General features: G+C 44.6%; 1 protein-coding gene across 7 annotated transcripts in view; it reads left to right on the plus strand.

Annotated features, from left to right (window-relative positions):
- Positions 1-13,026, plus strand: part of UBE2V1 (ubiquitin conjugating enzyme E2 V1) — a 29,022-nt gene that overhangs the window by 11,185 nt on the left and 4,811 nt on the right. For 5 of the 7 annotated variants that reach the window (XR_005722423.1, XM_040248190.1, XM_040248189.1 and 2 more), the window contains one exon: positions 6,410-6,558. The exons of 1 other annotated variant lie outside the window; for it this stretch is intronic. Coding sequence is in view for 5 of the 6 variants with exons in the window: in XM_040248190.1 (XP_040104124.1) it covers positions 6,410-6,558 (149 nt within the window). In the remaining variant the exon portion in view is untranslated. Of the gene's footprint in view, positions 1-6,409; positions 6,743-13,026 lie in introns of all 7 variants that reach the window. One more of the 7 variants, XM_040248194.1, reaches the window with a different exon arrangement.

Consider the following 13,026-nt stretch of genomic DNA (forward strand, 5'->3'; position numbering starts at 1 on the left):
AGTATCGGCACCCCTGTTGTGCTGAGGTTCAAGGTAACTTGCATGGTCCCTCAGCTAGATTGCTAGTAATTGGTGGAGTGTGGACCTGAGCCTAGGCCCTTAATCCTCTGCTGAGAGATTGTAGAGTTTTCTCTGAAGTTAGGTTCTGATTCTTGCTTGTGGGAGGTCACTTCACCGTGACTCTGACCAGCCTTTTCAGAATAGAGTGGTCGCCAGACATCCTTCTGCTTGTGATTCTCCTTCCATGGCTTCCCTGGTGGCTCAGAGGGTAAAGAATCTGCCCCCATTGCGGGATACCCAGGCTCGATCCCTGGGGCGGGAAGGTCCCATGGAGTAGGAAGTGGCAACTTACTCCAGTATGCTTGCCTGGAGAATTCCATGGATGGAGGAACTTGGCAGGCTACAGACCATGGGTTCACAAAGAGTCGGACAAGACTGAGTGACTAACACTTTCATTTTTTTCACTTTCCATGGCATCAAAAGATAATTTATGTGAGTATACACATATAAGGGGCTTCCCCGATGGCTCAGAGGAAAAGAACCCGCCTTCAATGCAGGAGACACGGGCTCGATCCCTGGGTCGGGGAGACATGTAGGGAAGCATGGGTTGACTTTGTGTTTATCTTTTATAAAATGGATTTTACATACCTTTTTATTTTTCACTCAGTTTTTTTTTTTTTGTCAACAAATATTCATCTAAAGCCTACCATGTATAAAAATGAGAACCACCACCACAGTCATACAAGTTAATATGTGCTACCTTAAGTCTCTTAACATCCCACCTACCTCAGCCTGTAAGTTGTTTGATAACCTGTTCTGTTGTCCCAATATTTGCTCCTGAGATGTTCAGAGTAACACATCCCTAACCTGGCCTCTAACCCTTCAGCACATCCTGAACATGACCTCGGAGATTTGCCTTATCTCTTGCCCTGCTCAGAGCCTGTTGCCGCTCCCCACTAATTACCTTCAGGATAAAGTCCAGTCCCTCTTAGAAACACAGCCCCACCTCTTTAGGTTTCGTCATATTCCGAGGGGTCTGTGACCTTCTCAAAGGTTAAAGAAACACTGTCTTGTGATTATGTTTCTCTTGTGTTTTAATAGCTTTGTTTTATTGGACTTCGTGTGTGTGTCTTGTGTCCATAGTGAGACTTCATACTCTGATTGGGAGGCCCCTGTTTTGTCTTTCATTCATAGCCCCTTGTAAGGTCTGGCATAGGGTGAGTGTTTGGTCATCACTGTACTGAAAAGTGTGTGTACATATATATTACTGACCAGTTTATGGGTAGGGGAGTGTTGAGAAACAGTTAAAAAGCCTCGCCAGCTTTCAAAATTGCTGTCCTAAAATGTGAGGATTTTGCTTGTGGAGTGAGCTCAGTTTTAGACACATGGAACGTAGAACCCTAGACGGTTCTTTACTAGATCAGTTCAGTTCAGTCCCTCAGTCGTGTCCGACTCTTTGCGACCCCATGAACTGCAGCACGCCAGGCCTCCCTGTTCATCACCATCTCCCAGAGTTCACTCAGACTCACGTCCATCGAGTCCGTGATGCCATCCAGCCACCTCATCCTCTGTCGTCCCCTTCTCCTCCCGCCTTATGGAGTTCAGTATATCCGCTAACCAGGCACTCATCAGCCGCTTCTCTTTAGGTGAGAAAAAGCTGAATGAATCTCTGTGTACTTTGTATGTGTTTCCAGTTCCTGATTTCTGCTGGCTGTTCTTCCCCAGGCTATTAGTCAGTTTTTGAGTGAAAATACGTTTATGGCTTAGGGAAAATTAACTAAAAAGTAACAGCCCTCTTAAAAAGCTGTCCACTTTATGGACTTAAATTCTTCAAGATTTAGCTAAATAAAGGTTAACTGAGTAAATAACTGCCCGATGCCAGATACATCCTTTATCAGTCTTTACGTACTCTTACCCTTAGAGGGTTAAAATATACTCTGAGGTAAACCTCGGGTGTTAAGGCTCAAAGGGATTTTTGAGAACAATTAGGTGACCTCAGATGTTGCAGAATGGCGGCTCATAAGCAGAATGTGAACCACAGACACTTGGCCAGAGCAAAGGAGTGACTGTCCCCTTTAGACAGGACATGTATTCTCCAGTTCTTAACACTTCCTGTTGTTTTGAGCCAGACATTTTAAAGAAATTTGCAAAGCCATACCACTCTTCTAACCAATTTATTTTTGCTCTTTGGAAAATATAGTTGTCTGTTATTTATCTTAACACATAGTGGTTTGTTGTGGTTAGTTATTAAGTGAGTTAAAATATTTTTACAATTTCTCAGTTTTAATTCTCTAATTTGATAAATAACAGTAGCTATAACCCACATAAACAAAGGCTCTTTGAAATCTTCAGAAATTTTTAAAAGTATAAAAGGGTCTTGAGACCAAAAAAGTTGAGAACTGCAATTCAGATAGAATAAATGTTTACTGTAATTAATCAGTATCTATTACAGTTATTCTGATATTTATATGTATATTCCGACTCCTGCTTGGACTATTTCTAGACTGCCTAGTAGGTACTGGCCAATCCAAAGTTTGTCATTTATTAGGCTGTTTTAATGCCTGTTTCATAATTGACTCAAACTGAATCATCCTATAATGTCAGTCTGGAAGTAACAAAAGCTGACCTTGTCCTTTGTGGCGCTCAGTTACTGTTCCAAATGCTAACTAAAATAAATTTAACTGCCTCATTTTTTGTTGTTGTTCAGTTGTGTATGTGGGCTCTGCACGCTTTAAGTAATTGAATGTCTAATCCAGGGAAAGTACTTGGAAGTACAAGATTCTTTACTGATATAATATTTTTCCCTACTTCACCAGTAAAAAAAAATGAAGCATCAGAAAGATATAACTTGGATTCACTACCTGCTTTGAAACTAATAGCAACGAGCTTGTGATATTTGGATGAAGATTTCCTAATCAGGGGGTCCTCCCTGGCGGTCCAGCAGTTAAGACTCTGCTTCCCCCGCAGGGGGCTCGGGTTCAGTCCCTGGTTGGGAACTAGGATCCCACATGCCGAGTGGTGTAGCAAAAAAATTTCTTTTACAAAAAGGATTTCCTAATTAGACCTGGTTGTTAGATGAAGAGGGAACATTTACAGCCATAAGGATATCCTTTGCTAAAGTTTACAGGAGGAACAGTTACACCTGAAGTAATTAATCCAACCTGACTTTAAAGATCTGACACCAAAAAATAGCAGTTTTTCTGGAATTTCCTCGCGCTCCAGCGGTTAAGACTTGGTGCTTTCTGGGACCTTCCTTGGCCTCAGTCTCTAAGGTCCTGCAAACTGGCACAGCTCTGCCCCCCCCCCCAAAAAAAAAACGCCCATTTTTTATCTTGCCAAAGAGAGTAAGTTGAAATAGAGATCACGTGTATAACTTCATTCAGTGATGAATGGCTTAGCCTTGGGAACTACTGGACTTTGCTGTTGATCATTTTACTTGAACAGGTTTTGGTAACACACAGACCACTTAGAGTTAGTCTCTTAGGGAATACCATTAGGTGAGACTCCCCCTCTCAGGAAACCCTCAGTCCTCACTGCAGTCAGGTGCCCTGTAACTAAAGGCTTGTAGAAGGGGAGGGAGCGTGACCCATGTGACTCACGGGGGGAGGTGTGCGAGCAAAGCAGATCACAAGTGTGCTTTGGTTGACATGGTTCCTAAGTGTTTTCTTGGTCAAATACCACAATCGTGGTTTTGGGTTTTTTTAATCATAAAATATAGAAAGGGAGTTGGAGTCACCCATAATTCTTGCACCCAGAGATAATCACTGTCACTATCTTAGTTTCCTTTCCAAATTTCTTAAGACGTCACTTAGCGTCTGTATTAGTTTGCGAGGGCTGCCAGAACAGAGTGCCACAGACTGGGTTGCTAAAATAATGGAAATTGAGAATTCTGGAGGCTGGAAGTCCAAGATCAGGGTGTCAGCAGGTTCGACTTCTTGGCTCGCAGGTGGTCGCTTTCTCACTGGGTCCTCGTGTGGTCTTTACCCCGTACAGGTGTGCGTGCCTGTTGGGCACCTGGGCTTCCTCTTTTCAGAAGGACACCAGGCGGGCTGAAGCAGGGCCCACCCTCGTGGCCTCATTTCCACTTAATCACCTTCTGGAAGGCTGTTTGCAGACATGTTTGAGATGCCAGGAGCTAGGGCTCAGTGTATGAATTTGAGGGGACACAAGTCAGCCCATCACCCCATCTGTGAACAGCTACCTCAGATATTTATCCATCTTCCTGTCAGTGCGACTCCGTGCTGTTGGAATATTTGTTTTTATTAGAGAGGGTTATATATCAACCAGTGTAATAGCAGTGGCAATGCGCAGTGAGTTTTCTCCCTGAGCCAAATTAGTTAGGATTGTTAATGATTTCACTCTTTTCTAAACAAGAGACATTCTATCGTCTGGCTTCTTGCTTATAATATCAAAAACCTCCTTTAGTTCTGTGTGTGCTGGAGGAGACTGGATTATTCAGTGCAGCTGAGTAATCCAGTTGGCTAGTCTACGGGTGAAAAATGCTAGTGTTTTCCAAATGGACCATTCAAGAATGCTTTCAGGACTTTTCTGTTAAGTTTCAAGTACCATCTGTGCTGTTTAATATTTTTCTTCAGTCAGCTGAGTCTTTTGCTTATATTTATTCTTAAAAGGAAAATTTTATCATTGTCATAAGTGAAAAATTAGTGTAATATTACATGCCCTAAATAGGCTATTCTCAAAACTAAATACGTGACTGCAGAGTGAAGCGTTCACTCATGCACCATCTTCAAAACGCTGCGGGGCCATAGACTCTTCTTTCTGTCGCACTTCGTAGGCAGCCTGACAGCACATCTCACCACTCAGGCCTCTGAAATAGCACAGCTTCTCACCACCTTCACTGCCATCCCCTGCGAGCTTCTGTGGGAATTATTGCCAGAGCCTCCTGTTCTGCCCTAGCTCCCTGCACTGTATTCTTCATACAGCCGCCAGAGGGATCCTGTTAAAAACAGGTTGGATCCTGTCATTCCTCTGTTCACAACTCCAGTGTTTTTTTTTTCACAGTTGGAGCCCCTGATTTCCTACTAATCTTCCATCTCACTGACTTGGTTTTAGCTAAATTGGTATCTTTGCTATTCTTTGACACTCTGGGCAAGGTTGTGCTTCAGGACCTTTGCCCCTGCCTGGAAGACTCTCCTTTCAGCTATCAATAAATCCTACTCCCTATTTAAAATTGTAACTTCCCCCATCAGTACTCTCTGCTCCAGAACACCACCATCTATCATATTAATAATTTGCATGTATTTCCTTCTAGAATGTAAGCTCCATGAGGGCAGGCATTTTTGTGTTGTTCACAGCTTATTTCCTGGTGCCTGGAAAAGTATCTGATGTCCTCAGATATTTATTCCAGTCGAATTAATAGTAGCAGGTTCTGCACTTTGGAAAATACTAAAATATACTGGAAACACCTCCCACAGCTTTGAGCCCTTCCAAGTGGGTCTTTCTTCACAATCATCCGTGAAGTGCTGCTTGGCTCTGAGAGTCTGGCCTTGGGGGCTCAGTAAAGAAAGCTGGTAACTTGCCTGGATCCCAAGTTTTTCCCGGAGGAAATAGTCTGAGTGCCAGGGGAGGTGGGGGGCAGGTGGGCAGGCCTGGTTGGGAGAGCAGCACCCCCAGCTGGCCCCAGTACCTAGGCTCTGTTCTGAAAGACACCCAGAAGCAGTGCGCACCTCAACCTGAACTTGGGCCCAGTGGTGTGAACCTGGACAGGTGTTTGTGTGCCTGCTTCCCTGAGCTGCTTGCCAGGCTTGGGGGATTCTAGACACAGGTGAAGCAGAGAAGTGGCTACCCTCCTTTAGCTTTTTTCACGAGAGAGAAACTGTGACTTAAATATTTGAAAGTTTTCGTCCGTTGCCTTCACTTGACTCTTGAGTTGATGAAGGGGACGCTGTTGTTAGGTGCTCGGGGTAGGGCAACTGTTCCCTCTAAGGTAGTTCTCAGAGTCATTCCAGCAAAGGAGCACACGCTTAGAGACGCAGAACAAGAGTGAAACAAAAGAAGTAGCCTCTGCTCTTCCAAGGCGCTTGTATCAACACTTTACTTATGGTTTTCATGTCAGACTCAGGGGCCCACATGAGCATTTGGCCTTGTAAAACCTTTGAGGAGTCTGTCAGCGCTCCAGGGGCGGGGGCGGGGCACTTTCTAGGTCCCGGCACCGAGCCATGGTTTAGTCGTCACTGCACCGGTAAGGAACCCCGTGCCCCCGCTTCTTGTGCTCGTCAGTACCGAGAGCTCCGTAAGCGGCAAGCTCGAGGCAAGCTCGAGGCGCGGTTCCCGCAGGTTGTGCATGTGAGCGTCTTTATTGTCAGGTAGCGATGACGAGCGACCAGCTCTAGGCTTGCAAGTTCCCCTGGAGTTGCTAGTATCTTGAATCTCTTTCCATTTATTTTAGGAGTAAAAGTCCCTCGCAATTTCCGACTGTTGGAAGAACTCGAAGAAGGCCAGAAAGGAGTAGGAGATGGCACAGTTAGCTGGGGTCTAGAAGATGACGAAGACATGACCCTTACGAGATGGACAGGGATGATAATTGGGCCTCCAAGAGTAAGCGTCGCGCTGCGGCGATAAATGTCACTGTCTTACATGCACTGCGCCTCCTTTAAACTGTTAGCCTTGTCACGGGAAAAGCTCACCAGTGGTGTATTTTCTGAAATGTGGCTATTCTTTTTTGACCAGTTTCAGTTTATATATTTGAGCCTCCTCTGATGCTGTTTAATCCCTCTAAATGGTAAGCAAAAACCTGTTCAGACTCATAGTGTGATTTACATGACAATGTAGACAGTGAGGTTTGAGGTAATTGTACCTTTAGATGTAGTTTAGAACAGATTCTTGGGCTTACAAATAACAAGGCTCCAGCCAGAGCGGCGTTCCTGAAGGCAGGGTCTAGATGGGCTGTGGAAAGCCTTCTGGGTTGTGGATTTTATTCATCGCGTCCCAGTCCTGTCATGTGTCTGTGTCCTGGTTCGTTGGGCCACTCAGCAAAGGGTCATTGCCTGCGTGGTCTGCTCTGGTCTGTTCCAGGCACTGTTGAGCCCAGAGACCTTTGCAAAGAAGACAGAGACAGTGGGGACGAGGAATGTGACGTCCCTTAAGCTGCGTAATTAGCAAGAGTTCCCAGTCTTCATAATGCCAGCTAACCTTTTTTTATGGCATGTAGTCAACTCCCCAGAAACATCATTTTATTCTCCCAAGAGCCCGCTGTTAGGACACTCTTGTTGGGTAGTCGCATTCCACTGTACAGAAGCCAACTTGGAGAAGTCTGCACAGAGTCACTTAGCTGATACTTCCCAAACCGGGTCTTACCCAGAGCTTGTATTCCTAACTACTAGCCTATATTGCTTCCTTCCTATTTACATTTTGAGTTTTCAGCTGTTCCCATTATAAAGTTATCTAGTGTTAAGTAATAATTTGATGTGGGAATGAAGACATAGATTCCAGTAACATGACACTTGTTTCAGACAAGCTGTAGGAGATTTTAAGCATAGCAGGCCCTTTCCTGTGTCTGCTTGTGCTTGAGGATAGTCATTCTGTTCATCTCGGGCAAGGCTCTGCACTAGTTCTGGAGGTAGATGTGGCCCTGGCTGAGAAGGGAAGAGTGTGGGGCCCGCTCAGTGCAGTACAACCTGTTGTTCATCTTAGATTGTCGTAGATGCTCAGAGTGAATGACTGGCTTTGCCACTTACTTTTCTGAGTCATTTTTCTGACCCTGTAGTTTTGTTTGCGGGGGGGTGGGGGTGGTTGAAAAATGTGCAGTCTGCTTTTACTCATTTTTTGATCTGTTTTTTTTTTTTTAATCTGTGAAAATCAGGATTTTCTGAATCTCCTAAGTACTAGGGGAAACCTGATGCAGAAGGCTTTTGTCTTCACACAGATCATCTCTTGCTGTCTCTGCAAGCCCTTTGTATAGTGATGGTTTCCTTCACTGCGTTTCATCTCTTCTTAAGAATGGTTTAGGTTTTTTGAAGATGAAAACTATTCTTCCCTCCTCTTTACTCTCCAGAACACCTAGAAATGACTCAGAATGAGGTAGCTGTTCAATAGATTTGTTAATCGACAGACTAATTTTCAGACTTTAACGTAGTAAGGATGAACCAGTGTACCACAGTGAATACACTAAGTTATACCACTAGTGAGTGTGCTGAGTGAATACACTCAGTGGTGCCACTGAGTTATATGCTGACACACACACATGAACAAATAAAATGAACACTCAGTTCTGTTAAAGATATCCTATTCCATCTAAAACACTTTAGATTACCCTGAATTTCAATTGACATCTTTCCAAAGGAAGCTGTTAGTGAGTAGCTACAGTATGCAGGGTACTTCCCATATAGGCTTCACATCTTTTTTTTGTTTTTAATTGAGACATAATTCACAATGGAGAATTAGCTTCCATAGAATATACTTTTAAAGTGTTCAGTTCAGTGGGTTTTTTTAAATCACATTCAGCATTGTGCAACTATCATTAACTTGAGGGCATGTTCATTACCCAAGAGAGACATGCCATGCCCATCGGCAGGCACTCCCATTCTGCCCTCTACCCTCGCATTCCTCGCCCTTGACAATCTGATTTTCTGTCTGTGACTTTGCCAATTCTGACATTTCATGTGATTGGGATCAATATGTGGCCTTAATGACTGGCTTTGACTTATCGTGGTGTTTTCAAGGTTCATCCGTGTTATACCACTTACCAGTAGTTTTTTCCTTTTTATGGCTGAATAATATTCTTTTTTAATGGATATACCAAGTTTTGTTTATCCATTAATTGATGGACATTTGAATTTTTTTCACTTTTTCCTATTACAAATAATACTGCTATGAATATTTGTGTGTAGGCTTTTATGGGGACAGATGTTTTCACTTCTCTCGAGTATATACATAAGGGTGGGATTGTCAGATCATATGACAACTTTGTTTAGCTTTTCAAGCAACTGCCAAACTGTTTTCCAGAGTAGCTGCACCACACTCCTGCCGGTAGGACATGGGGTGTGCGTTTCTCTCCATCTTTACCAGTTCTTATTATCGGGCCTTTCTACTCTTACAGTTTCTGTTCCCTAAGGTTAAAAGCAAAGCCATAAAAAGAACTGCCTGCTTCTAGGTGCTGCCTGTGACCAGTCTATTTTGTGGTTAACGTACAAGGTATATGCTGTGCAGCTGAAGAGCCAGCCTCATTATGAAAGCTTCTAAATAGAGCACTGAGGAGCTCCTCTCCCTGTTATATTTTTGCTGTGTTACTCAACAGAATCCTCCACCGGTATTTAAAAAGCGTGTGCCAAATGATCCAGCAGTTCTGCTAGGAATCTACTCCTCTGCTCTTGAATGTGTTGCCCCAAATCCTGTATGTACAAAATTATCTCATGCATTATTTTCAGTACTAGCAAAATACTGGAAACCACCTCAGTGTCTTTCAGTAGACCATAGAATGTACTGTTTAGCTTTTCAAAGGAATGAGACAGATTTATGTGTGCTGAAATGGAGTGATCTCCGTGATACTTAAGTGGGAAAAAGGTACAAAGCAGTGTGCAGAACATGCTGTCACTTGGGGTCGGGCTGGGTGAGGGCGGAGGAGGAGGAGGACACGCTTGTGCTTCTGTGCGCTGAGAACACTTTGGAAAACAGAAGAAGCTGATGTCGGTGGTTGTGTTCTTCAAAAGGAATCACTCGCTAGGGCCGGGTGGGCAGGGAGACTTAGTCCTAATACCTTTTTGCACTCTTTGAGTGTGCTTTAATCATATGAGTATGTTAGCTATTTGAAAATAGATATGTATACATATTTTTTCTTTTTGTAAAGGAAATCTTCCAAACCTAAGCGCAAAGCTTCCTGTCCAAGTGCCCCTTGCAAAACTCAGCAAACATGTCTGTCCCCGGCATTTCCTATAGAGGGTTTGTTCTTTGCCCATGGGCTGCTAATGGTAGCCGGGTTATAGAGCAGAGTTTCTCAGCCTTGGCACTACTGACATATTGGGCTGCGTGGCTCTTAGTTTTGGAGCTGTCCTGTCACTAGACAGGTGTTTAGCAGCATCCCCTGGGTTGTAACGGTCGTAAGCGTCTCCAGGCGCAGCCTGCTTCCCACCACTTCGGGAGTGGGACAGGAATGGGGATCGCCCTGGTTGAGCAGCACTGTTACACCTCTGCAGTTCTCCATGGTGATGCTTTTATGGCTGGCTTAGAGCCTAGCTGTGTGTTTATACACATACTTATCTAAAAGTGTTCTGTGCACACTTAGAAACAAATAGAATTACAGGAGTCTGTGAAGTGACCCCTTCCCCGCTTCATTATGCTCTCCACAGAATAAACCCTGGTCACGTGGCATGTGGTGTGTTTCTCCTGGCATTTACTGTGGGTACACAAACCTAAATACATAACCACTTTAATAAAAATGAGACCTTGCTATGCTTAATGTTTTGCCGCTTTTTTTTTTTTTTTTACCTTAACAGATGGTGGACATCTTTCCATATCAGTATACCTGTCTCCTTTTTAAAAGCTTTTGGTTACATGTCTGATACGTGAATGTATTCTCATAAAGTTTTTCAAACAATACAGATTAAGCAGTTCACTTTGTACCATTTAATTCTTTGTGTCAGTCAGGAAAAGAGAAACCATACTAAATATTACTTCAACAGAGATAATTTAATATAGAAAGTTGATCAAATAGGTGTTGGGCTGGAAAAAAGCCTACTAGGGGAACACACGGAGAAGGCAGTGGCAACCCACTCCGGTACTCTTGCCTGGAAAATCCCATGGGCAGAGGAGCCTGGTGGGCTGCAGTCCATGGGATCGCTAGGAGTCGGACACGACTGAGCGACTTCACTTTCACTTTTCACTTTCATGCATTGAAGAAGGAAATGGCAACCCACTCCAGTGTTTTTTTTGTTTTTTTTTTTTACTTTACAATTCTGTATTGGTTTTGCCATACATTGACATGAATCCACCACGGGTGTACATGCGTTCCCAAACATGAACCCCCCTCCCACCCCCCTCCCCACAACATCTCTCTGGGTCATCCCCATCTTGCCTGGAGAATCCCAGGGACGGGGAACCTGGTGGGCCGCCGTCTGTGGGGTTGCACAGGGTCGGACACGACTGAAGCAACTTAGCAGCACCGGCAGGGGAACACAGATAACACTAAAAAAGAACCACGGCCTGGGTCTGGAAGGCTGAGTCAGGGGACACTAGGACCACTGAAACCTATCACTCGGAGGACAGGCACCCTCTGCTGTTGGTCCCTGTGGGGCCCACAGAGCTGGTTGGAGGAGCCCCGAAAGGCCAGGGGCTTAGCCCAGAGACAGCTCTCGCTGCCAAGATGGGGCCTCGGGCCAGAGGCCCTGATGGGAACAGAAAGCAAAGGGGAAGGAAAGAGGGCCTCCTTTTTGCCTTTTTGTTTTTTATTGCGATTGTGCAGTCAGCTCAGCAACTTAAGTCTTCAGCTGTACAGTATTCAGGTGGCACTGTGATTGAAGTCAAGAAACAAATAATTAGCACTGCCCTCGGAGGGTCTGTGGCTCATGTGGATACCCTGACTGACGGGAGCAGAGTTTTTGTGCAGAGGAAGTTGGTCTTGCCCGGTCCGGAGCGGGCCGGGCAGGTGCTGGGTAGTGAGCTCCAAGCCCACCTTCCCTGCTCTGCTCTGGATCCTGGCGCTGGCATCTGTGAGCTACATGTTTCCTCTGTCAGCTGGTTTCCTGTCAGGCGCCAGGGGAGGACACAGCAGAGAGCCTGAAAGGCAGAGAGGAAGCCTTGTTCCTTCCTGCTTGCCTCTGCTCTGTCTGCGCCACGCTGGTGATTGCCCTTCATCCTGGCATCAGCAGTGGGTCCCGGCCTCCAGCTTTTGGGGGTTCCTCCAACTTTGGGGGGCACCCCCAGCGTCAGCCTCACAGCAGCCCCTCCTCAGAGACCTGGGTTCAACTCTGGAACCCTCTTCCTCCGAGCTCCTGGATCTGATCAGCTACAGCTTTCTTCTTTTGTCCCCCAGCCTTCAGCGGGGAAAAAGGCAATAACCCTAAACTAACACAAAGGTAGTATCTGGTCCCTGCAGTCATTACCTCTGTGTTTGTTCAGGTTCCTCTTTCAAAACTTTTTTCAGTCCAGTGATACAGGTTTAACCGATTTCCTATATTAAATTCTTTGTTAAAATACCTAGTGTGGTGTCTTTTTTCCCAAGCTTTTCCCTGATTTTCAAATCCCCTAGCAGAAATCGGGGGTTAATCATCCCCAGATTCACCGTGAGCAGTGGTTTGACGTGTCTCCTCCCATACCTCCTGTACATTGCTGTCTGTCCATGGCCTCCGTTATGGGGGTCCTCTCAGGCTGTACCCCGTCTCCCGTTGAGAGGCCCCAGCCTTTGTTCTGACAGCATATGCCCCTTGTACGCTGAGCGCACCTGCCAGGTAACTATAGCATTTGAGCTGAGCAGTGGTTGACCAGTGCACCTGGCGTCATCATCTTTATGCCAGTTTAGATTTTGTGCTGTGCTTTGCGTATTTTTGCAGCCAATACCTTTTTCACTTTCTCATGTCTCCTATGTCTTAAAAACACTTTTAAAAGAATGAAGTTTTGCCATTTCAAACTATGTGGATGGACCCGGAGGGGGTTATGCTTAGTGAAATAAGTTAGAGGCAAATACTGTATGTTACCACTTTTATGTGGAATCTAAAAAATAAATGAATGTAGAACAGAAATAGACAGATACAGAGAACAGACTGGTGTTACCAATAGGGAGAGAGAAGGGAGGAGGGGCAAAGAGGGGTGGGGGATTGAGAGAGACACTACCATGAATAAAAATAAGCTACAAGAATATATTGATTAGCACAGGGGATGTAGCCAATAGTTTATAATAACTTTAAATGGAGTATCATCTACAAAAATACTCAGTCACTGTTGTATACCAGGAACTAATACTATCAACTGTATTGCAATATAAATAGATAAATAAGCAAACATTCATTGTATAATACTTCCAGATTTACAGAAAAGTTGCAGTGTTCATTCATTCAATAAACAGATGAGTACCAG

This window comes from Oryx dammah, unplaced genomic scaffold (genome assembly GCF_014754425.2).
Source record: "Oryx dammah isolate SB20612 unplaced genomic scaffold, SCBI_Odam_1.1 HiC_scaffold_10, whole genome shotgun sequence".
NCBI lineage: Eukaryota > Metazoa > Chordata > Mammalia > Artiodactyla > Bovidae > Oryx > Oryx dammah.